The sequence below is a fragment of the Anser cygnoides genome, chromosome 3 (assembly GCF_040182565.1).
Source record: "Anser cygnoides isolate HZ-2024a breed goose chromosome 3, Taihu_goose_T2T_genome, whole genome shotgun sequence".
NCBI lineage: Eukaryota > Metazoa > Chordata > Aves > Anseriformes > Anatidae > Anser > Anser cygnoides.
The window spans coordinates 11,158,086-11,183,335 of NC_089875.1; the positions used below are offsets into that span (position 1 = coordinate 11,158,086).

The 25,250-nt window shown below is 49.6% G+C and overlaps 1 protein-coding gene across 8 annotated transcripts in view; it reads left to right on the forward strand.

Moving 5' to 3' along the window:
- The first annotated feature begins 1,937 nt into the window (after positions 1–1,937).
- RIN2 (Ras and Rab interactor 2) overlaps positions 1,938–25,250 on the forward strand; it is a 284,987-nt gene continuing 261,674 nt past the window's right edge. For all 8 annotated transcript variants that reach the window (XR_010830861.1, XM_066995455.1, XM_066995460.1 and 5 more), the window contains exon 1: positions 1,938–2,583. Coding sequence is in view for 6 of the 8 variants with exons in the window: in XM_066995455.1 (XP_066851556.1) it covers positions 2,184–2,583 (400 nt within the window). In the remaining 2 variants the exon portion in view is untranslated. The remainder of the gene's footprint in view (positions 2,584–25,250) is intronic.

Consider the following 25,250-nt stretch of genomic DNA (forward strand, 5'->3'; position numbering starts at 1 on the left):
ATCTCAGCACATCTGTATCCTGTGATTTACAGTTTTCTCTCGATGTTTTATGTGGTTTTATGCTGTGACAAGGCTCTGGAAAGAACAAAAGTGCATCATGCTGCCTCTCAGAGAGTCAGCTCTCTGGGAACCTTCCTAGGGATCTAGCAAAGTTATTTGGGACCTCCTCTGCGAGAGCTTGTCTTTCAGAAGAATAACATCCACAGTGAGTCGTCTTCCTTCTGTTTCCTCCTGCAGACAGATTAGTTAAAACCTGCTCCACCCACACACTGGTTTATCACTGGGAGAGAAGAGGGAATTCTCCACTGTCTTACGCTGCACAGGAATGGAAATGTTTCACAAGCTGTCAGGTAGCACATTGGGTCTACTACACTAGTAAGGAATTTCCTAAATGATTTTGTGTTCGAGTGGGAAATTTGTTCCCAAATGACAGAGGCTTCCCAGATAGATATTCCTGGTCTTCTTTTTCAGCATGGTCTTCTTTTTCACCCACACCTCTGTATTTCCAGCAGCTCTGCAGTGGAACAGAAGGGTGAGGGTGACCAATGATTTTGTGGTGACTCTCAGGGTAATGTTTTCAAGTAGTTACAGACTTCAAAAGGGTGCAGATGTAAAAGGAATACCTTGGGAGTACGCTCATAGTACTCCTGGATGTCATCGAGAATGACTTTCACCCCAAACCTCCTCTCCCCCCAAAGCTGGATGATTACTATTACATGGTATCGACCAAGAGCAAACAATGAGACAGGCACAATCTTTCATAAATTGTGGTGATTTATTTTAGTGTTTGATAGAGCTATAGGTTTCAGGGTATTTAAGGCTGTGCACCATAGGATAAAACCTGCCCTGCCAGTGGAAAGGGAGTGTTTCCTACCTGGAAAAACAAAACAAAACAAAACCAACAAACCAAGCAGAACATGACTTCCACAGTTACATCCTAGGACATCTGTTAACTCACTGTATTTACTGTCTGGATGGGAACCAGATCTGGCTTACCCAGAGCCAATGGGGGCAGCAGCATTTCCAAAGTTGTGTGTCTGGGCACAATCGATAAATCTTTAGGAGCAGCGTTAAAAACTGACAACATTATGCACTGACGAGTGCATAATGGGAGGCCAACCCCAAAGTGAGGCCCCATTAATGAGTGTTTAGTAACTAGTCAAGATGAATGAGGCTGATGTGTTATTTCTGAATCTGAGTGCATCTAGCCATAGCAACTGTTGGTTAATACTTAGACCATAGGAACAGTCTTCTTGTACATTCCTCTGATCTAAAGGTGGATCTCCAGCCAAAAAGCGTTTCGCTGTCGGGCAGGGCAATATGTGGTGCACAGTGGCCCTGTCGGGTGTGGGCTCTGGACATTCAGGGTGCAGGAGGGTCGCCCTGCAGCCTTCTGGGCTCCGCGAGCAACTTGTGAGCACCACTGGGAGCCATGGAACTGCTGAGACAGGCCAGGCCACCACCAGAAAGTGTTCTCCATGCTGCTGCCTGCAGCCTAAGTTCTTGTCAGAAGCATTCTAACTTGAAATGATGAAACATTTGAAATATTTTTGGAGGGTTTCTGTTCTGTCATTGCATCAGTCTCCTTTGATTTAATTCAGCATGTTCACACTGAAGACAGTGCTGCCCATTCCTTTGTGCTCTCTCCTCCAGTCGATTGCAGCCGTTGCTTGTTTATGTCTGCAGCTCACTCATCGGGATGCCGGGGCTGGGTGCCCTGGAGGTCCCTCGCAGTGACTCCAGTTTCGGGGACGCTGGGCTGAACCGGGGCGCTGCCAGAGGTTCGCTGTGCGCCCGCAGACAGCCGTGTCACGCAGCCTCGGCGCCCTTCCTGAGGAGCAGGGATGATGGCGTTTCCTCAAATGTGTGCGATCCTCCGGTCCGAGCGCGGCCACCGGGCGCTTGCTGCGGCGGTGCGGGAAGGAGAGGAGGGAGGGCGGGTCGGAGCCGGCTCCACAGGTTGAGCGGAGCACCGAGGGGGCCGTCCCGTCCCCCTCCCCGCCGCGGTGCTCGGCCGGGACCCGCCGCACCACGGGCCGGGGCTGCCGCGGGGCCAGGCCGGTGCACCCCGGCGGGAGTTCGGGGGGCTCCGGGCCGCTCGGGGCTGTCGCCGAGCCGCAGCGGGTGATGGGCGAAGGGTGAGGACGCGACGCCGGGGGTCAGCCGCGGGCAACGTGGCACCCATGACCCGGCGCACCGGGAGCCGCGGCGGGGGGCGGCGGGCCCAGCTCCCACCCCTGCCCGCCCAGGAAACCGCCCCGAGCGGCGGAGGGGGCCGGGCGATACCGCGCCGCGCTGCTCCCGTGCCTCGCCATCCCTCCCGTCACGCCGGGCCGCGCCCGCTGCCCGTGCCGCGCAGGGGCGGGCGGCGGCGGGGGGCGGGCAGGGGCGGTGCTGCGGCGCCCGGCTCGGCGCGGCGCGGCGCGGCGCTGGGGAGCGGAGCGGAGCGGAGCGGGTTGGCCGCGATGGGCACCTCGGCGGCGGAGCGGCGGCGGCGGCGGCGCGGGGAGCTGCTGCGGGGGCAGCTGGGCGCCCTGGCCGCCCTGGCTCTGCTCCTGGCCGGCTGCGCGGCCGGCCGCGGTGGTGAGTAGCGGCGGGGCCGGGGGCTGCCTCCGGGGAGCGGCCGGGCCTCGCCGCCGCCTCCTCGTTCTCCTCCTCCTCCTCTTCCTCCTTCTTCTCCTCTTCCTCTTCCTCCTCCTGCCGCGGCCCCTCGGCTGCCCCGGAAGCGGCGGCGGCGGGTGGCGCCTGGGGGCGTTTGGCGAGACCGCGAGGGGTTCCCCGGGGGCTGGCGGAGGAGGGGGGTGGACACAGCACTTCCCGGCAGCGGGGCCGGGGCCGGGGCGCGCTCGGTGCCCGCGGTGCCGCCGGGACGCGGAGTCCCGCGGTGCGGGCGGCACGAGGCGGCGGGTCCCGGTTCCGGTCCTGGTGCGAGTCCTGCCCCGCCGGCATCGCGCCTCGCGGTCGCGGAGCAGCCCTCACGCCAGGCTCGTTTCCCCGCGGCGGAGCAGCGCGTCCCTCTCCGCGGCTCGAATTTGCTTTTTAAATAAACAGACGCGTCTTAAAGGTTGTCCAGCGTGCTGCGAGGAGTGCTGTGCTGATGTTTAGGAAAGAGCGCAAACGCTATCTGGGACCCGAGCACGGTGTTTTATGGAGCGAAACAATGCCTGGATGGGTTTCTAAATTTTTGGGCTTTAATGCCTTCAATTAATCAGATTTTTCTCTTTGGTTTTTATGTGTGTGTTCTGAAAGTTATCCGTGTTTTTCTCAAAGGTGGTGGTTGGTTGCTTCTGCAAGTGAGGTCAGGAAAGGTAAATGTCAGCTCGTCGTGAGCAAACAGCAGTGTATGTGTGCGCTGAGGTACACTTTTGCCGGCACACATGCAATGTACACCGGCGTGTGATGCGCATGCCAGCCCTGCGAAGGCTGCCGGTGGCAGCGTGCCTGCCTGATATGCTCCGCGCGAAGGCCAGGAGTCAGCTGCAGTCCAGCCGCCCACTGCTTGCCTGCACGGTGTGATGCACTTTTAGGTGGTGCAGCAATGCAAAATTCAGACCTGCTCTAAACTGGGCACAGGGAGCGCTCATCTTTCTGAAGGGTGGTGTGAATTCCCATCCTCTGCTTTGCTCTTCTTGACCATGGTATTCCTGCTGATGTGAAAGGGAGCTCTGTCCATTGAGTGAACGCGGCAGAGAATGTAGAGATCCATACTGCAGATAAATTTTTTCACCACTTTACTAAAATTGCCCAAAGCGTTCTCCAGCAGGCACTGCTAGCCCTTGTCAGGGCTCTCTGTTTTGATTCAGTTCATGAGAGCATCTCACGTTGTCTGTGACCGGAGCTAGCTCAGAATAAATCGTAGATGAAAGGTAACATTTGGTGCAATCGATGTGGCCCCCCGTGTGCTGGTGGCTGCATAGAACCAAAAGGGCAGTGAGAGGAATGGTCGCGCAGGTGGAAGTTTTGAACAGCACCCTCTGGGTCTGCTGCCTTGTCACCGGGACCTAGGTTGAGGTCGCTGGGCTCTATAGGAGCGGTGGTCACAGCCTGCAGCCTGCATGCTCTAGAGCTTGTGTCATGCTGGGGGGTGGAAAGATGCATTTTAATTTAGCGATTTGAAATTCTCTCCTCTAAAACAATGTGATTTAGGAGGGAATGCAAACTTTTGTCTGGAGTTCAATGCCTTTGTGTCACATCGCATCACCCTTCCTATCCCTGAAGCTGGATTGCAGGGAGCAGCAGGCTCAGCCTCTGCTCCTGGGGCAGTGCTCAGCAGATTGAGGACATGGTCTTCAGAGTCTGATGGTGCCGTGAAGCTGGTCGTGGGATTCGCTGGGGTGTGGTGAGGCACGAGCGGTCCTGTGAAAGTTTTGCGTCCAGGTGCCAGCCAGCTCAGCAACCCCGCATTTGAATCACCTTTTAGATGATATATTCTTGCTTTTAATGCTTCTGTTTTTCTTGGTTGGTCTCCTTCCCCTTGGTTGCCATCTCTGTGCCAGCTGAGGCAGCCACAGCCTGGATCCAGAGGAGTGCAGCTTTTGAAGTCACGGGTAACCCGTGTTTGCTGAGGGCTGTGAGGTGCCGAGCCCTTCTCCAAAGGCAGACATGCCTGCGTCTGCCTGCAAGGAGTAGGCTGAGGCTCTTCCTGCGGAGGCAGGTAACTGCAGTGTCTGGTGGGTGTGCTGTCGGGAGCAGGTGGCTCTGGAGGACAGAGCACAAGCTCTGGGTTTCTTTTCTGGTGGCTCTGCTGCTTCTCTATGTGACTTGGTCTCGCTGGGTCTTGTTTGGCCAGGTCTCTAAAATGAAGCCTGCTTTTTAAGCTGCTTTGAGATCTCCTGGTGCTAAACGACGTGTAATAGCAAAGTGCTGTAATGTTGTAATGTTTATATGAAGGTCATTCCAGAGGCCTTTATGTTCTACAAGGCTCGGGCATTCCAAAAACGTATAAAGTGCAAATTAAGAAGAAATCCAAGTTCACAAAGTTCATCGTAGCAGTAAAAGTACAGCTGGATTGCCTCTTTCTCTCTTCCAGGCACAGTGTAACTCTGTGGTTGTGCTTTGGCTTCAAGGAAGTCACACTGGTAAGTCAGAGGTGTAACTGAGAGTAAATCCAGCTCTACAGACCCAAAACGCAGTAGCCAACCACTGGAATGCCTTATGCTTTTCAGTCTGCTAAATGGGACTAGAGCTGAAGGCAAATTCTAAAAACCATCTCATTAACTTGAACAGTATAAGTGGCTTCCAAAACTCTACCCAACTCTGCCATCCTTGCAGAAAGAGCCAAGAGCCAGTATGAGTTTTTTTTTCTGTTTTTTTTCCCCACATACATCAGTCTGACTCTTAAGATGTCACTTGTAAAGAGAGGTGTGAGTGGAGAGGATCTTCCATTTTGTAAGACCATCTTTCAAACTGCAATGATTCAAGTTTTTCAAGGGAAGCTTCTGAGTCAGGCCTTTTGCCAGGTTGCTCTCACAGGCAGGATAAGCAACAGGGGCAACAGTCAGTGGGATTTTTTTCTTCTTTCTGTCCATGCTTGTTTTTGGCAGGATGGTAAGGAAAAGATGGGTCTGATTCTGCAGCCCTTACTCATGGGGATAGGCATATCCAAGCAAACGGAATTGCCTGCGTGATTCAAGCATGGAAGATTTGGGTTGCTTTTAAGTCTTGTTCTAACTTGACAGGAGTGAAGCACTCACAACGGTGAGGCAAGGCCTGCTGGGTGCGTTTTGACTAGCCCTGGGACTTATTCCGAATCCAGAGCTCAGACTGTTCTCCCAGGATGGCAGTTGCTCAGTCTTTGTGGGCTATGAGCAGCTGTGAGTATCCATGTCACAACAGCAGGCTTACAGCCAGCCTCTGTGCGATCCTGTGCACTGTGGGGAAGGTGGGGAGCAAATGCCCTGGTGCGTCCTCATTCCATCTCTGCACTGGTTGGAGAAGCTCGTAGGACAGGGATGAGCCACGTAGGCTGTTCCCTTCTGACTGCTTTGTCACGGGCCCTGCCTCACAGGGCTTTTCCTTGCAGATCTCTTTACTGCCAAAATAGCATTGAAGACCCTTGGTGTGACAGATCCTGGTCCTTTAGCTGGGAGTTAAGTGAAAACTCCCAGATTTCATTTGAATGTTTAGGTTTGCTCAAACCAAGAAACCCAAACCAAACTTTAGAGGTCATGCAATGAAAGCACAAGAGCAGTTGTTTTCCTCACATCTTCAGTGATGCGGGAACTGCATGAGAGTAATCCTAGCCCAGATGTAATGCTGTAATCGCTGGACCCCTGGATATGGGAATTTACCCTCATAAACTAGGGAGAGGTGTCAGGCCAGAGCATGGTATTTGACCTCTTTGGCAGGGAGCTTGTTTGGCTTCGCAGGAAATGACTTGTTCATTTTTTTAGTTCTTATTCGCGGTCTCACACCAGCGGCAGGCAGAGCAAAGTCTCCTATGTGGCCAGCTGGCAACTCGGGGGCTGGCAGGGCAGGTGTGTGTTGGGAGCGCCTGGGGGGATGTGTCGGAAGGTGGGCTCAGCCCTCAGCCCGTGCCTGTGGCACTGGCACAGTGGGGCTCGTATGCTGGACTGAGCCTTAGTCTTGTTTCGGGGTCTCCACAAAGTGCCCTGAAAATGTCCAAATCTCCATACCTGCCAGCTTTTGGAGCCTCTTGGTGAAACTGCTGCGGAAGCATGGGGATGCGTGCTGGGCTGGACACCTTGCCAGAGCTGTGTTTGAAGTAAACACACCGCACTGCCTACAATCGCGGGATCATGGTTCTCGGGATGTGGATGCAGGATGCTTGGGAATGGGTGGTTCCTTGGCTTCAGTGGGGCATGAAGGCAAATGGTTGCTGGCCTCCCCAGCAGTTCGTAATGGAGTGAATGCAAGGCTGCGAGGCCAGGAACAGCAGAATGCCTCAGCAGCTGTTATTTCCTCAGTGCCTGTGAAGGAAGGTCGGCTGCTTGCTCCTTGTCTGCCCGTGCTGATCTAACTGCAAATGCTCAGTCCTGCCGTGTGCTGCTGGTGGCTGCTCCTTCCCTCGGAGCCTTCTTTTACGTGGCGTCTGTCATTTCTGTGTCCCTTGTCTGAGTCTTTTCAGCAAGATAACCCAGCAGAAAAATAGCCCAGGATAAATAAAGGAGGTCTGATGCCAAATCAGCACACTGAAATGACACGGTGAGGATTTAACAATTCAGGGCTGAACGAGAGTCCTTGGGTGGTGCCCAAGGTCAGGGTGGCCTGGCATATGGTAAGGTTGCCTGTTATGCTATTTTTCTCTAAGCCCTGTTTCAGGAGATCCCTCCTGCAGCTAATCTTAAATGGTCCTTAATGTGGAGAAGGTTGCCTGGTCGCACTGACCGTTTTTGGTCACACTGTCAGAAGGAAGGACTCAGTTGGACCTGTCGAATATATACAGGAGGTACTCATGGCTGTAGCCTCCTGGGAGCGAGGGAGGGAAAAAATCTGCCCTGGGATGGGAGAACGTTGTTGAGATCAGCCACCAGCCCTGCAGCTGGGGAACGTGCCTTGCCCCTCAAGGTGGCCCTGCTTCCAAGGGCATTTTTCTCTGGTTTGTCTCTGTCCTTCTTTCTTTAAATTGATGCCAACTGCACAGTAGCAAGAGAAATAATCCCTGCCCCCTCCCCCCGCGTTTTAAATTTTTTTACTTTGCTTTTTTTTTCCCCATTTCTCTGACTTTGGAGTGAAATAAGTTATCCATTCTAGCTTTCCAGTCTACAAGAAGCATAGCAAATGTAGTTTTCATAGAGGCTTCTTTTTTTAAAGAAAAGAGCCAGATCTCATTAAACCTGTCACGGAAAACTTTGGAGTGTTTTTTTTTTTTTTTTTTTTTTCAAATGGAAACCACATGGGGTTCATGGAGCAATAAGCCTGAGGGACACATCTGGTTACTTCTATTACTTAGAAGCCAGTGCAACTCCTTCAGCCAGTTTCTGCAGAAATGTAGGTTTCTTCCACAGGCACAATGAGTGTCTGCTGAGCTGCCTTTGGAACCTGCATCTTGCTGCCACAGGGCTATGTTTTGCTATCTGTTGTAAGGCACACCACAACAGTGTTGTGTTTTTTTGTTTTTGTTTTGTTTTGTTTTGTTTTTTACAGCTGGCAAAAAGACAGTTGTTACAGTGCTGCACTTTTGGAGGAAAAAAAACCACTTTGCTCTTTTCCTCCATGCCCTTCTCTAGAAGAATCTTTAAGCATCAGATTTTAAAAAGCACTGGGGATTTTCAAAAGCTTTGTTCTGCTCTAGGTCTTACCTTTAATATCACCAAGAGTCAAGTCAGAGCAGTGCCCAGGAGCCTCCGGTAACCTCATCCTAATTTTTTTCCACTACTGTGGCTTTATGGGAAGAGGCAGTGGGTGTGCCCTAGTGTGGGCAGGATGTTTATAATCCTGCTGCTTTATTCATCATGTCCTGTAGACACGCTTTGGGAAAAATAAGGTTTCTCAATGAGTAAATCCTTGTGGCTGGTCTGCACCAAAGTGGAATTACTCACAGCATCAAAGGGAACTCCTCTGAAATTGAAAGCAGTAAGTGTGTGTAATTTGCAGTTCATGAATGGATTCCTAAAGGGATTAAGGTGTCTTGCCTCCACCATTCTATGGGATTGTTGCTGGACTGTTAGACTCCTCTGGCTTTCAACAGCTTGTCCTTGTGTTATTTACTGCCAAGGGCATCCTGAGTAGGGTTTTTGCAGTTAGCTACTTGAAACCTCTGAGGTGCAGTTCCATCTCCCTTTACTTATCTCCCAGCAAAGTTTACATTATCTTTCCTTGCCTTGTCTTCCACAGATGGTTACGACTCTACAGCAGTAGGAAGAGTGTCTTTTCAGGCTAGGCTTAGATTTGATTTTTCCGGCTTGGAAACTGATAGCAGTGAAGCTGCCTTGATATGGGCGTGGCCATGGAATCAGACCGCCAGACTGTACTCGTGTTTTTGCAGCTTGTGGAGGCTTCCATTGCTTTGGCAATGGAGCCAGCTAGATCAAAGGAGCATCTGTACCTCCATGAGACATTAGGTGTATGCAGTGAATGTGTTCATACTAAGCATGGCTGGATTTCAGCATAACGCTCACATTTAAAAATGAAATGGGTACAATCTCCAGATGTTAAGCTTTTCTTTGGAAGCAGGCTGAGAAGACTGGAAATGAGGGTGTTTCTTTGTGTTTAATTGTCTCGGTGGGTAAGGAAGGACAAGGGGGGAAAGTGAGCAGAACGGGCCACTGCATCCAGCACAAAGGGCTGATGAATAGAAGCCCCCGCCAACTGGAGACAACCTCAGGCTGGATTAAAAGCTGCAGCTTGATGTGGACTGAAGATGTTTAAGTGGAATTTTTTTGCGCAGTATCTCTGAGACTGGGAGCTCTACACAGGGGCTCCAGGGAGGAGTCCTGGGTCCTGTTCTTCTGTAAAAAGGGGGGCGTTGAAGAGGAGTCCAGATGTGGTGTCCAGGGAGAAGGCTGTGTGGGACAGTACTTGCTGGGTCTTGGGTTGCCTTATATGGACTTTTTTGGCTAACGGGGACTATTAAAAAGGTGGGATTGAATGTCATCTGCCTACAGGCCTTGCCTGTGGGAAGCAGCTGGTCCCCAAGTCCTGCTCGGGACCTGAAAACTGCCTGCAGGCCCAGAGAGAGGGGATAAGGAGCATGTCTTGAGTCCTGCATGCTGCCCCACACCATCCTCTTGCTCAGCTTTGTAGGCTGCCTTTGGCAGCGCCGGGTCACGGGTGCTGTGTTGGTGGATGTGAGTTTGTGTATAGAGAAGGGCATATACCTTACACAGAGGAAAAACGCTCATATGCACAAGGGAGTGTCAGGACTCATTTGGAGGCGCAGATTTAGTTGTTTTGAAACATTCCTTTGCTGAGCTGTGAACTGAACAGCTGTGCTAAGTGGCTGAGATTCACAGTCTGGTCTGACCTTTCTATACCTCCAGTAGTGTGTGCAGTACTTTGGATAACAGCCATGTTTGTGTGTCCATAGGCAGTTAGGCCCTGATCCAGGAGGCAAGTGCTTAACTTGCAGCATGCAAAGTAATGTGGTTGACTTGAAGCAGGCTCATGTGTATGTAAGGTTAACCAGATCCTTGCTCACTTGATCTGTTCCTTGGTCCACAGCCTTTTCTCAGGAATAAGGCAAGTAAGTGTAGCCTCAAATTATAAAGCGGGGAAACTGAGAGGCAAGAGGAGTTACCAGAGTACTCCCAGCAGAGGAATGACACAAGCCCCGATGGAGTGCAGATCTGCAGATTTATGCCTCATCCACAGCGCATTGACACATCCTTACAAATCAGCTGCTAGAAGTCTCTTGTGGCCCCATGGTGGCTGAGGAAGAAGCACGCAGCCAGAATGCTCTGTGTAAACGTAGTATATCTTATCTATTACGATGGTGGAAGAGGGGAAGGACGTGTGTTTGGATGGTGCAGAGCATGCTCTTCTAAAGAAACTGTGGGATGCCAAGCCTTGTCCTCAGTGTTCGCTCCTGCAGCAGGCATCACCTATTAAACAAAAACTGCAAACAAATTTTAATAGCTCAATTGTGAAAGAGCCTGCTAAAAAACAGGAAATCGTCTTTTTGATATGCAAGCCAAAAACATGCTAACTGAACTACAAACAACCAAAAGGTCTGCTATTAAAATAATTCTCTTTCAGAGATGGACTCGGCAGCTTTTTTTCCCTAAGATGGCCAGAACATCCTGCAACATAAAGCAGGGGGAAAAATGAGCCTTACATGGACATTCCTTTCTCCTCTGAGAAGATCTGCCCTCCAGTTCTTAGTGCACCTCATTGCAGTAGTCAGTTTTTATTTCACCAGCTCACAGAATGGGACAGAAAGGAACTTTTTAAAATGAGCACTGAATGCACCAACAGAGCACAACAGTTTATTTTTAGCGACAGAAGAAGGCCATTCCAATTGACAGTGCACAAAGTGAAGTGTGTACTAAAAGGCTCATGGCATTTGATTTCTATTGTTAAAGAAGAGTAGGTGTGTATGATGTGCAACTCCACAGGGTGGTGGCAAACAGGATTGCTAAATGCTTTTGTGCTCGGTAAATACCAGGCCGTGCAGGAGCTGGTGAGGATTCTGGCTACAATCCCGCTTGACATGTATGCTCTGCTCCCTTCTCGGATATTGAGGTGCTGTGCTCAGTACAGAGGACGCTGTGGAGCCTTGCCAAACTGCACAGTTGGGAGAGATCAGTGGTGGGGTGGCATAAAGTCTTCCCACGTAGTGTGCTGGACAGCTGGTTGGACTGGTCACTTGATGTAGCCAACATATGGTACCATGGTTACGGTTTTTCAGCTGAACATGCATTGTGTCTCAGGTCTGGTTGGGCAGAGGCCATCCTGCCACAGTCTGTGTACTGGCTTCTACTGGGGTTATCACAAACCCTGTTACGAAAAATGAGCTAAAAAGACCCTTATCTCAAAGGGCTTCCAGCCCAAGGAAATGTTATATACAGCTTGTTGTCGATATGCTTGTTCAACAGGTTAAATCAGTCGTACCCACAGCAAGGTATTACTAGCTATGGACTCCTCCTCAGACAGTAGTGTCATAGGAGGGGAGGGAGAGGAAGAAGAGGTGATTCTTTAAAAAAAAAAAAAAAAGTTAATTTGACTGCTGACTGCAAAGGCAAATAAATGGATTTATTCTTGCACTAAATCAAAGAAGGCTACAAATCAAGCTTGTTTAGAAGTGGAAGAGTTTTCCGAGAACATAACTAAGCCTCTTAAATCAAAAAGCAATCCAAAGAGGGGTTGCAGGAGTGTGGTCTTGCTGTTGCTCACAGCTGTCCTTCCTGTACACACTATTGACACAGTCGGTAAGTTTCACAGCCATGTCCAAGCTCATTGTGCTTGAGGGGGAAGGCATGTGGCCTCAGGAGCTGTCCTACAGGCTTCAGCCAGTGCTGCAGCTGCACCTTGAGGCAGAGCTGGTGCCGCATCCAGGGTGGGAGAGACCTGTGCGGGGCTGTATGTGAGAGGTGCTTCCTTAAGGATCCCTTCTGAGCATTGGTTGCACGCCTGACCAGCAGGGTGTCTGAGCGTGCTGCCTGCCACGGCATCCGTGCTGTGGAGCGGGCGGCGGATCTCCCTCAGCGTGGCCTGGGAGGGGCAGGGAGCCCAGGGGCTGAGCGCCATGAAGCCACTCAGACGTGGGGTGAGGGCGGAGGCCCCAGTGAGATTGGTCAGGGCTGTTAGAGCTGAGGTGCCTCCCCGTGCTGCCAGGCATGTCCCGGCGCCCTGCAAAGGCGTCAGTGTTTGATGTTGTCGCTGCAGCTCGTCCCTGGGGGACATGAGGCCTGGGTGGGGACAGGGGTAGGGGAAGGGCTCTCCAGGACAGGAGAGGAGGCTGCTGGGCAGTGTGTGGGGTAGCTCAGGCTGTCCGTGAGGAGGACAAGAAGATGTCTGGGCGCTGGGGAGAGGTTCACCTCCTAGTGGGGCAGGGAGGAAAGTCTGTCTTGGTGAATCCCAAGTCCCCCCTGAAGTCCAGAATTTCTGCAGGGGAGTATCAGGTATTTGGCATCAGGTACAAGGGACAAGCGCTCCTGCATGCCACTGGTGATGAAAGCAGGTTGAGAGAGAAATTTGAGAAGATTTTGGAAAGACAATGAAACTTAAAAGGAGAGGAATGAAAAAAAGTACCAATCATCACCCATTGCTGTATGCTAAAATTAAAATCCTTAGGGATTTTGCATCAGCTAATGTATAACAGACTGTGAAATAAAACTACAGCATTGGTGGTTTTGCTTTTAAAGCCTTGATCGTAAGGTTATTTTTCAAAAATACCAAAAGCTTTTTGTTTCATCATAGTGAAAAACATACGTAATTTCCAAGGGCAGTGTGAGTTGTGTGAATTTAACTACCTCTTACAGTACCACTTGCACATTTCCAAGGCATCCTAGAAGCCAAGCTGCTATCAGTTGGCAGTGCTGTTTGAATAGGGAGGCTGAGGACCAAGGGACTGTAGGACTGGAGTCTCAAATTGTTTAAATTGACTTTGGTGGCACAGTGCCAGTTGACACCAGCTGAGAATCTGGACAGAACAACTTGTCCAAGGTGACCTCACGCAGCAAAGCAGTGGATTAAACTCGGGTCTGCAGAATCTCACTTCAGGGTAAATAAGGAATGCATATCACATCTTGAAGGGTCCTGCACTTCTTAAAGCCTTATAAAGAAAGGAGTGTGTCAAACACTTGATTCTGGTATGATGTAGAGTATCTCCTTTTTGTGCCAGCATCTCTGGTTAAAAACAGAAACTTTTTATAGTATTATTTCTTTCCCTGAAAATACTGTGGAAAGTTCCAGTTTGGGATTTTACTACAAAGATGCTCTTCCTCTACGAGAATAGGTGCCCGAATTGAGCTGGGCCAGGCTCATCTCTCAGAGGCTGAGATACTGCTGTACTGCTCACAATTGGTTCCTGCAAGTGCTTTGCATCTGCCTTTTGTGTCTGCCTCATTTTGCATGTAGGGAATCATTCCCAAGGTGAAAAGAGCAAGAATGTAAAGAGCCATTTGGACAGGGAGTGTCCATTCACATCACCCCCTTGCAGGGATAGGTAGCCTTTTCGTTGGTCTGCAAATGAAACTCTGCAAACCTCAGTCAAAGCTTGGTGCAGAAAACCTTTCAGAAACTTTGTAGGAAGTTAATGTTACTATCACACTGTAAGTACATCTCAGGGCTAGTCTAAAATCTACTAAAATCAGTGATGGTGTTCTCTTGATTTCAAAGGTGACAAAGATTGTATTGAGTCCTCACTTGTTTTTGGGGTGAAGTTTTCAGAAAGCTTTTTTCAAGGATTGACATGACATGTTTTTTGTTCTCTGCTTTCCGTGTTTCTGAATATTTAGATGGCATCAGAGACCATTCTCTTTCTTGTGCTGTTTTCTCAGTGGTGGAAGGGGAAAGATCAGAAAAGACAGGGCTGTTCTAGCTTTTGCTATCTGGAGTTATTCCTTAAGGTCTGTTTGGTTAGACTTTCATGAGTGGGTTGCCACATACGTCTACACCATCATACCATTTTCTTCTCCATCCCTTGCTCAGAGACTTCTGAGGTGGTTACAAGTCTGCGCTGGACCCGTACCACTCACAGATCCCAGGTGGGAATCTGACTTCTGATGCCCTCCATGCCCCTGCGGTGGGGCAGAGGGAGTGTGGCTCCCAGCTCAGGCATGGTTCTCCCTGGGAATGTGCTCTGTTGTATGCCTTGGTGAAAGAGCTGACCCGTGTGCTCAGCAGCAGAAAACTTGTGATTGCTGAGTCTGATCAGAAGATAAAATCTTCTAAGGTGTGACTTACCAGTGTTGAGTGATAAACATACGTGTTAGTTCTGTTAAGCCAGTGAAGTTGCCCAAAATATAGATATTATGACTGTGTGTCTTCCTGTGCATTACCAGGGCTCATCAGAAAAGAGCTGAAAGTAGTGTTTCCAAAATTGCAGGGGGGTTTTCCTAGTTTGCATCTAGACAAGCTGATGTGAGAATTTACAAGGTGCTTCCTCATTGTTTCTAGAGATTAGTTTCCTTTTTTTTTTTCCTTTTTTCTTTTTTTCAACCTTTGAATAGTTTTTCAATAAACAATATATTAGTATGAAAGTGGGAGAGAGAATAAAAGACTATAAGAGAGAATAAGACTGCAATAAAATGCAGGGTCTGCCAGCAGAGATGTGCAGGACTTAACGGCTTGGTTCTTGCTGGAGGGAGTCCTGCAGTTGATTTCCTGATGTGGAAAGTGACCCTGATGGCACAGATCAGAAACAAGCCAGAAGGACACTGGCTGTGTCCTCCCTGCCCTGTTTACGAGGATCAGCACACACATCCTCCCCAGGTGTGGGAGGCAGCTAGCACCCCTGTGCTAAGATGAGCTTGAGCTTCACAGCCAGGTTTGCCTGCAGGAATGAGGACTGACTAGTTCTTAGCTGGGGGAGGAAAAAGGGGCAACCTGAGATAGCTCAGTGGTGACACCTGTTGACTGGGAGAATGGCAGTGCTGGTCATCTGTACCAGTGCTCCTGACGATGACCTGGCTGCCCCATCTCCTGCAGATTCAGTTTATGCCGAAGCTTCTTGAATTCACAGACGCATAGAGGGCTACACATAGGGGAGCCCTCCTATTTTGGGAGTTTGGGGAGGGGATTAGTGTATTTTTTTTCCCCCTCCTGAGTGAACTCTCCCTGAAAAGTACACCCTAGCAAAGGCTATATTTATTGCAGCTAGAGAAAGCCTGCCTCTATGCTGTTAAATGCTGCTCGTGTAGTTGTAGCTTGGCTCAACAAGAGCGTTATTTTTCTGGTAGAACTAACATAAACCCTTCTTATTCTGTTATTTTCCTTTGCAGTGTAACTGCACCTTGAAACTGAGGTTGGCTGCATTCAAGTGTGCCTCACCAATAAACTGTACAGGACTATCTTATTGGGAAAAATAAAGCTTCTTGTAGAGCTGTTGTCTAAACTTGGCCTTCTGTCCTTTTTCCCAAGTTCCTCATCAGACAAGTGTCCCTGTAATTGTGCTGTTGTGCTCTGACACAGGCAGAAGCTTTCTGAGATCTGTATTCTGGCACCATCTCTGGGGGGTGCTCTGGTCCCTTCTCCCTCCCTAAAAGTAAATACCTTTTGGGGGGTAAAAAGTTGTTTAGTTGTCGTAATTTATCCTAGGGCTTCAAGTCTCTCTGTCTTCCTTTGTGAGCTGTGGGCTGTCTGTGGTGGCCTTCCTGTGAGCATTGGTGGGGATGTGGTAAAAGCCAGAGCTTTACCCTACTGCTGGTGTCCGCAGCCTGATGTTTGGTAGCATTGCAAGACCAGGGCATAATTTACACAGCATGAATGACAGCTCGGGAAGTCCTGCATGTGGAGAAAGAGGGGCTTGCGCTCCAGGTTGGCATGGCAGGTCAGCGCTGTCTGCAGAGACTCTCTCCTCCCTGGTTGTGCTGACTGCTGTTGAGCTTTGCCTGATGAGGGAAGGAGCCTTAGCCGTGACACCAGTGAGAGCCCCAGCACTAGGACAGGCTGGCCAGGACAGGCAGCTCTGGGCCACCAAAGGGATGTAGGAATTAACTTTTCCTTTGCCGTGCTTCTTCCTGCTGTCCCAGGGCTGAGCAGATCATGGGGAAGGGCTCACATGGAGAAGGTACACGCTCTGGGCCCCTCTCACTGCGCTAGGAAGTAACTGCAGTGTAGCAGTGAGGAGCTGGAAAGGAAGCAAAAAGTCACCCTAGATTCTCAGCAAATGTTGTCTCAATGTCTATGGTCTCTTCCTTCAACTGGCAGTTGTAAAATCCAAATAAACTTGGAAAAACACAAGAATCTGCCTTCCTTGGGGTTTCTTCCCTTAGCTTTGCTGCTGTGAATCTATCTCAGCCAGCTCCTAAGACTCAAATCTGGTCCCGGTTTTGCTGTGAGGAGTGGGATTAACACAGAGGACAACCCTGTTTGCTTGGAAGGTCTGCTGTCACCCTGTGTCCTGTCAAGCTGTGATTCTGAGAGCACATACTTGGCCTGTTCCTAGTCTGCTTTTTAAAGGGTTGTTAACTGTCCCAGCCCACCTCTGTTCATTGTTATGGGTGGCTTCTACCATGGCACTTCGTCCCTTTCTTTCCCGATTACCAGATTTATTTTTAGATATGTTTACTTACTTTTAATAAATGTAAGAAAGAGATGTTCTGGGGCTTCTGTATATATTTGTCTGTAATTAAGGTAGGATTAATTGCTCAAAATTGTTTTTAAGGGACTGTTACGAGATCGGCAGACAGGAGCAATGGATAAAATGCATAATGAATACATTATGTTATAAATAATGGACACAGCCAATGCACAGGCATCCCTGAAAGGTAATAGCTCTTTCAATATTTAATTAAGCAGGTGCCATAGGGAAAATGCTATATGGCACTAAGGTAATTTTCAGCCTGGCTTAGTGACACAGATTAGTCTGAATGAGAAACCTGCATGCAGCTGGGACCCCAAGTAGTCATGGCTGATGGTATTCATAGGGAGATATTTGTTGGCTGGAGAACTGGCAAGAAGGGATAATGTCGAGGGCTGATGAGAGAGGAGATGCTGATAGCAACTGGAAGATGTATTGGAACTAGTGCTTCGTTCCTTTTTTTTTTTTTTTTTTTAATTGAGTTACTGATCTAGCAGCACATTGTGCTTGGGTCTGCTCTGTGGAAGAACCAGGTTTTCCAAGAGGACTCTGTCAGAGATTCCCTCTGGTCCTGGAGGCTGTTTGCTTGCAGATAGCTTTTGGAGGGAGCTTCAGACCAGATTCACTTGCTGGCAAGTGGCAGCGAGGAGGGTTGAGGGAAGGACCCTGAAACATCTAAAACATTGCGTGTGGGTTTTCATGGCCTTTCTCTGAGCTCTTTGTGCTGATTCTTTCTGTGGCTCTCCTGTGTTAATTTTTGCCCCGCACGCAGGGAATGAAATACATTAGTGCAGGGAATTAAATTTTGCAGGGAAGGTGACAAAGCATCAATTGTGAGGCCAGCCGGCTGCCCTTCAGCATGCTCTTATCTGTGGTAAAAGTTGAGTCTGGTGGGTATTGCCCATCCTAAGCCCTAGCTTCGCACTTCTGTGTCTAAGTGTAGGTTCACATTTCCCATCTCCTCCATGCTGTCATTTCATTATGTTTTGTCCTGGCTCTTGCACTAGCTCTGTTGCAGTTTTACCTCTGCCAATGCAGCGGGTACTTAAACGAGGGATCTCAGCGTGAGGCCTGAGTGATTTGTGATGGTTGCCAAAGCCCACTGTGTCCTCCTACACATATCTCCAGGCCTCTGTGTGCCATTTCTTGCTTTGGACTTCGTTATCTAGCTATCAGCAAGTTATCATGTTGTATAGAGAGCTTTTAGAGAGCAAATCCAGTTCCAGTGTTGTACAGTGGAGTTAGATGAGCTGACGTATTCTCTGGGGCTGAGACCTCGTCTCCATGTTGTGAAATGCCTAGCATGATTCCAGCAGTATATAGGCAGTAAATAATAATGATTAAACAAATAACAGTTCCAGATTTATGTAGCACAGTTGCAGAGAAGCACACGGGGAAAGGAGCTGTAAGGCTGAGGGAAGGGAAAAATAATCTTTTTAACATGAAAAATGTGTTTGCATTGAAATTGGACACAAAAGCTCGCTTTTCCCTCTTGCTTGTTCATTTTTTGCGAGGTCCTTTTTTTCTTTATCTTTTGTGGAGAAAAGCATGAAAAAACCCTTGTCTGCCCTTTTTTTTTTTATTTTTTTCCCTCCTGATGGCTGCCCTATCATCAGAGCATCCTGATGTTTGGTTACCAGACCAGGAGCCAGGGCTCATGACTTGTTTCCCCCACACACACCTTTTTTTTTTTTCCCTACTGAAAGAGCTGGCTTCTTTTTGGTGCTTGCAGCATGCAGCTCACTGGAAGGGCCACAGCAGGCCTGCTCCATTGGTGCGAGGGTCCCTTCCCCCTGGGGAACAGGCTCTGCTCCTGCTCTCTGCATCTTTCTGGCTCGTCCCATCAGACAGGGAGGTGCCAGGGCTGCCGGTTCCAGCCTCGACTGCTGCACGAGGCCTGAGCAAGGCACCTGAACTGCAGGGTGAATTCAGTGCTGATTGTGCAAGCAGAGCTGCTATGGTGACACTTCTGGTATAGTCCAGAATTAAAGTGGGGAAAAAGTCTCCTCTCCTCTCCTCTCCTCTCCTCTCCTCTCCTCTCCTCTCCTCTCCTCTCCTCTCCTCTCCTCTCCTCTCCTCTCCTCTCCTCTCCTCTCCTCTCCTCTCCTCTCCTCTCCTCTCCTCTCCTCTCCTCTCCTCTCCTCTCCTCTCCTCTCCTCTCCTCTCCTCTCCTCTCCTCTCCTCTCCTCTCCTCTCCTCTCCTCTCCTCTCCTCTCCTCTCCTCTCCTCTCCTCTCCTCTCCTCTCCTCTCCTCTCCTCTCCTCTCCTCTCCTCTCCTCTCCTCTCTCTCCTCTCCTCTCCTCTCCTCTCCTCTCCTCTCCTCTCCTCTCCTCTCCTCTCCTCTCCTCTCCTCTCCTCTCCTCTCCTCTCCTCTCCTCTCCTCTCCTCTCCTCTCCTCTCCTCTCCTCTCCTCTCCTCTCCTCTCCTCTCCTCTCCTCTCCTCTCCTCTCCTCTCCTCTCCTCTCCTCTCCTCTCCTCTCCTCTCCTCTCCTCTCCTCTCCTCTCCTCTCCTCTCCTCTCCTCTCCTCTCCTCTCCTCTCCTCTCCTCTCCTCTCCTCTCCTCTCTCTCCTCTCCTCTCCTCTCCTCTCCTCTCCTCTCCTCTCCTCTCCTCTCCTCTCTCTCCTCTCCTCTCCTCTCCTCTCCTCTCCTCTCCTCTCCTCTCCTCTCCTCTCCTCTCCTCTCCTCTCCTCTCCTCTCCTCTCCTCTCCTCTCCTCTCCTCTCTCTCCTCTCCTCTCCTCTCCTCTCCTCTCCTCTCCTCTCCTCTCCTCTCCTCTCCTCTCCTCTCCTCTCCTCTCCTCTCCTCTCCTCTCCTCTCCTCTCCTCCCTCTCTCTTTTTTTTGAAGTGCTGCAACTTTCTCTGCCCAGTGTGTTCTTTATTATATTTTCAGACTAAATTTTAGTTCTACAGAGAAACAGCCAAAACAAAATAAAGTTCTTTATTCCAAGTCAACTAATACATTTCACCTCACCCCAAACTGTCTTTCCTTCCACTGTGTCAGATAAGAATTAGGTGAGAAATACATAAATAGGAGGAGGAAACTGTGAGTGTTCATCTCCTAAAGAAACAAAAAAAAATCCCCCCAAAAACATCAGCTATTTGTTCTTGTTATATAGGCTTGGAATACAACTGATTTTCCACTGCTTTTAAAAGATGTGTCTCCTCCAGATAATTACACTCTCACTGTGTGACATTGTCCAAGTCTTCCAAGAAAAAAGGATCTGTTTGATAACAGTGAGGCTCCCAATTACTGCTTTTTCAACCATGCAAGGCTTTGATATCTAGGTTCAAGCAGCCACGCAGTCTTGGAACTGTATAAAAAGTAGCACTGTAACTGATGGGAAATCAATTTTAGGTTATTTTTAATTCATTATTGCTAATTTTTCCCTGCTGCCTACTCTGAATGAAGAAAACCATGATGCGTAACTTGATACAGCAGTCAGGGTTGACCTGGGTGACTTGTGGTGTAACCACCCATAAAGTAACTCCAGTAAAATGTACTACTGCTGTGATTCTTGCCCTTTGTTTCTTTGCTTGTGCTCTGAAGTTATAGGGACCTTTTATTCTGGCTTCACTGGGCTTTGTATGGAGCCCACATTTTGGATAGTGTCCTGGGAAGATTCTGAACAGTGCTTTTGGCTTGCCAGCAACAGGGAGAGTTGGTAAATTGAGTCAAGAATGTTACTGACACAAGAAGGGATTCGGCGGGAGTTTTAGTGAAATGCAGAACAAAGGAGTCAGCGGGGAGTTTGACTGCATTTTAGGATTGTCCGGTGTGCCTTGCGGGGAGCAGGTCAAGGAGCATGGCTGGGAGGGAGCATGGGCCAGGGGAGAGAACTGCTCTGAGGTCGTGTTGGCAGGGGAGATTTAATGCCTGTCTTCCTTGTGTGTTTTTCCTTCCTAAAATCATCTTCTCTGTTTATTGGGGAAGAAAAAGTGCTGGCCTCTGCAGCAGGGCAATGCAAAGGATGCTGCTTTATCTACCCCTATCATTCATCCCAACATGAGCCAGAGAAGCAGTGGGAGGCAAACAGCACGTGTTGCTGGCTGGTATTAGGGCATTGTACCAGTTTTGGAATGTCTCAGGGTAGAAGAAACAGGCACCAGCTCTGTCAAGAAAGATGTACTGTGCTGGGGTGCAGCAGAAATCATGCCTGGCAGTCAGCAGCTGCCAGGCAGCAGAGATAATATCACCACCGTTCAGACCCTGCATTTGTAAAAGGTGAAATGTTAATGAAATGAAACGGCTGGCAGAAGAGTTACGATACCCCAGAGAAATGAAACTAATGGAGAATCAGACTAAAAATACAGAGCACTGCTGTATAGATCACTGAGAAACTGTCACTTTGAGTGTCACGTGTGGCTTCAGCGAGGGCAGAGAGGAAAGTCCAAAGAAAAATGATGAAAATGATTAGGGGCACGAAAAGATTATCATAAGAAGAAAGAAGAGTGTTTAGAGGATTTGAATCACAGGAAATGTGAAGGGAAATTTTACAAGTGGTATTTTTTAAGTGCTCAGCTGTTTCTTTTGTACTTAGATGTAAGGCAAGAAGAAGGGAATGGCTAATTTAATAGTCAAACTGATAGAATAATAAAGGCAAATTTCTGCACGAACTGTGCAATGAACACTCAAGGCAACCTAGGATAATCTGATATGCTGTGACAATGTTTGGCATGAGACAGCAAACAAGAAGCTTCATCTTCAGTTATCATGCTTAAAACTAACATTGTTGAGAGGATGGTGAAGAAGCGCCTGCAGGAATCTCCAGGTTCTTGTGAATCTGCACACTGCCCAGAGGAGGAGTGCTGCACCCCTCTGATGTCTCCCCCAGCTGAGCAAGCTCAGGTCCTCATAGCTTCCGCAGCAGTGACAAGGAGTGCTACCGCTCTGGAGGGAAAAGAAGGAGACTCTTTTATACCCATTTAATTAGCGAACATGAGAGAATGCAGTAAAACTGCAGGTTTGCATTGTGCAGCATCTAGGTTTCAGTCTGTGCTCCAGATTATGGCAATGCCTTCCTCAGTCTTACTGCCTATGCTATGATTGCCTTTAGTTATTGCATCCCCATTGTTCATTTTACCTTTGGTTTTTCCATTTAGGAGCAGGTTTTGGTGGTATTTCTCTTTAAATGGTGCAGTGAACAGTAGATTTCATCTCTTGCAGATGCGTGTCCATCATCTGAGCTTTGCTGTATAAAGCACTGAAGGTAATCGTATATCACAGAATGGTTTGGGTTGGAAAAAATGTTGAAGACCACTCAGTTCCACCCCCCTGCCATGGGCAGGGACACCTCCCACCAGACCAGGCTGCTCAAAGCCCCATCCAGCCTGGCCTTGAACACCTCCAGAGATGGGGTATCCACAGCTCCTCTGGGCAACCTGTTCGAGTGCCTCTCCACCCTCTGAGTGAAGAATTTCCTCTTAACATCTAAGCTAAATCTCCCCTTGTTTAGTTTAAAACTGTTTCCCCTTGTCCTATTGCCGTCTGCCTGAGCTGCTTGCGCTTCCCAGCTAGATTGGACGTGAAGGTGTGGAAGAGGTTGGTCTGAGGTAAACCACAGGATGAAACACTTTTAAATTAAAGGATGGGCAAGCTTCACTCTCCAGCAGCCTGGTACTGACCTTGCTGATGGGCAGGGCAGGTGCCGCAGAGGAGTTCCCCCATGTTTTCAAAGTGTCCCCCAGCAGGACACCTGTGCCAGGTGTTGTTCTCTGCATGGGCCTTCTCCATCTGCCTGCCTCTGCAGAAAACCTTGAAGTTTTCTTTGCCTCCAAGATGGGAATAGAGGGAGACTTGAGCAGAGTGCATGTGGAAATGTCGTTTTCAGACAATAGATAACTTTCCTGAGTTAAAATAAGTCTGAAGTTACATTTTTTGCCATTCTTCACACTGCTGTGGTAGCTGTGGAGTTGTCACCTAGCCTTCAGAGCATGCTCAGCCTCATGGCCTGCAGCTGAGCTGCGTTGAGTGTGCCGCTTCCCAGCTGCTGCTTGTGGGCTCCACAGCGGCTGGGAGGGCCAGAAGCTGCTTTGGGGGGCACATAGGCTCCAACATGCTCTGCTGGTACCAGCTGCCGAGCCTCTGCCTGGAGCCCATCCAGGCAGGCTTGAGAGCAGAGGCTGTGTGGTGCCAGGGCCAGCGCCTGTGGTTTTCCCAGGTGGGTTCTGCTCCTCTGAGGGTGCAAATGCAATGCTTTGCTGATACCATGCTGTGTGTTGGGACTGAGACGGGTCTTTGGGCACGGAGAGTCAGCCCATCTGGTATCTGTGAAGGAGTCTTCTTGCTGGAGGAGAGGAGGATTGGTTTGGACGAAGACCCTCACTGGGGCAGCTGCTGGTAGGGGAAAAGCCAGACCGCTGGTTCCCCCTAGCAGCCCTGACGCCAGGCTGGATCTCTAACTTCAGTTGTGTTTACCTTTGCAATAGAGAGCAAGAGGCATTTGGGATATAAGTGCATCTGGGAGTTTTGTGGGTACTCTTTTTTTCCACTAGTGATTATGTACAGACATGGTGCTGCAGGGCTTGAGAGTTTTGACCCTGGTTCTGCCCCTTTTTGGCTGTGTTCAGGAGCATGGGTGTTGTTGCCTTGTCTGACAGCAGAAAAGTGAAGTTGTTTGGGGCGGGGGTCACTGTCTCCCCTGGAGCTCTCCAGCCCTGCCTAAAGGAGCAATGAGGGCGGAAAAGGCCGGAGAGCAACTTTGCAGAGCAGTGACTGATGCTTTGCCTGGCAGGGGGACATCTGCATGCTGCTCCCTGCTCTAGGTGAAACAAAACCATCTCTCCCACGGAGCAGCGTCCGTGGGGAAATCTGGTCGCAGTGGGTAGCCCTGTCCCATGCAAGGGGGACAGTCACAGCGCGTTCCTGCCCACATTGCCTGGGGGGGCCACAGCTGCTGCTCCGGGCACTCAGTGATGGCTGTGGTGGTGTCGTGGTCTTCCTCAGCAGCTGCCCGTGCCTTAATGGAGGATTTCACCATCCAAACGGGTGTATTCTGCAGGCCCCCGGGAGCTCTTCCCGGCATGCTGGCCTATGAGCGGCCACCTCCCTTTGTGCTGCGTGGCTGGCAGCGTGATCTTCCAGGGCAAGCTGCTTCTCTGCTCTGCACCTTCCTTGCCTTGTGGCATGCCATCTGGCTAGGCCTTCCGTGCAGGGTCCTGGCGTATTTATCGTGTGCCTATAACTTCTCTCTGGCCTCTCTGCTCTGCTCGCTCTATGCAAGTATTAATAATGACGGTGGCCTGGCCAAAGCGCCTCCCCTACCCTTTCCACCTAGACTGATACAGAAATACAGCCTTGAAATCAGATAGAGGGAACAGGCTGCTCTTCAAAGCCAGGTGTAGTTTTTTCATTTTTGCTTTTTCCCTGAGGATGCTCTATTTATGGTCTTTGCTGCTGATAGTTTTGAAAGGAACTTCTCCCAGATCTCCCAGATCAGACTGGAAAGAAAGATAATCCATTTCTGAAACGCTTATGCAATCCTGAGCTCAGATTACCCTGTGAAAATCTGCAGTAGATCTGTTGCGCCGGGGAGACGAGACGTGGGGATGTGGGCTGGCCGGGTGCTCACCTGCCGGGGCCAGCAGGCAGCTGGATCTTCCAGGTCTTTTCTTCCCCAGAAATATTTCCCTGTTGTATTCGCTGTAGGGGAACTTCAGGGGAAGGGAGATAATTCAGCTGGTTCAAAAAAAAAAACAAAAACAAAAACCAACAAACCTTCAAAAAACTGAAACTGCCACCATCCAAACAATAGATAAAGGGGACAGATGAGAGAGGAGGGACGGCAAACATATTCCAGAAAAGCTGTGCTGTTTTTGGCTTCAGCTAGCAGGACCTAGAAGTTTGCATAGAAAGTAGTTTATTGTCAGTGAGAGACGAGGATACCTGCCAGTGCTGCTAAGGCGTTGGCAGTAATGCATTGTGCTTCTAAAAGGCCACCGTGACAGATCTGTCCCTTCGTCAGTTTGGCTGGCCAGCCACTGCTCTGTCAGCTCCTCGCTGCCTACCAGCGCCTTTCATTGCCACTGTGCTTTTGCGCCCCGGCGTTGGTGCTGAGCCGCAGCACAAATCCTCCGCTGCTGTAGATCAGTTTATACGCTGAAGCTCAAGGAGTTATCTCAGCTGAACATCGTGCCTGAGTGCTTTCTAATCCTCCCATTAACCTAAGGCTGTCTTGTCTGCTGACTCAGCCCCACGCTGAATAAGAAGTGCTATGATACACTCAAGTAGAATCGTGTCTGTACATGAGCGTGATTCAGGAGAGCTTTTCAAGACCCGATTTATCCCCTCATCTTCCTCTGAACTTTTTTCTTCTCTTTTCCCTCTAGTTATGGGTAACAGATATTTTTTGTGGATTGGGTGAAATGAGCACTGTTTCGTGGCCAGGTCCATGCAGTGGCCTTCTGATCTGATGATGGCATTGGGGTGAGGAGTGTTTGAAACCAACAGCCTGAAAAGAAAGCTGCTAATAGCTCCCCTCTTGTGGTGGCAGGCACTTAGAGCAGGGACTGTATGTATGTGTTAGTTACTGGGCCTCGCGATAGGTGTGAACTTGCAATATGTGCTGGTCTCGCACTAGGGCAGTGCTGTGTTTGGGACGGGTGCTGC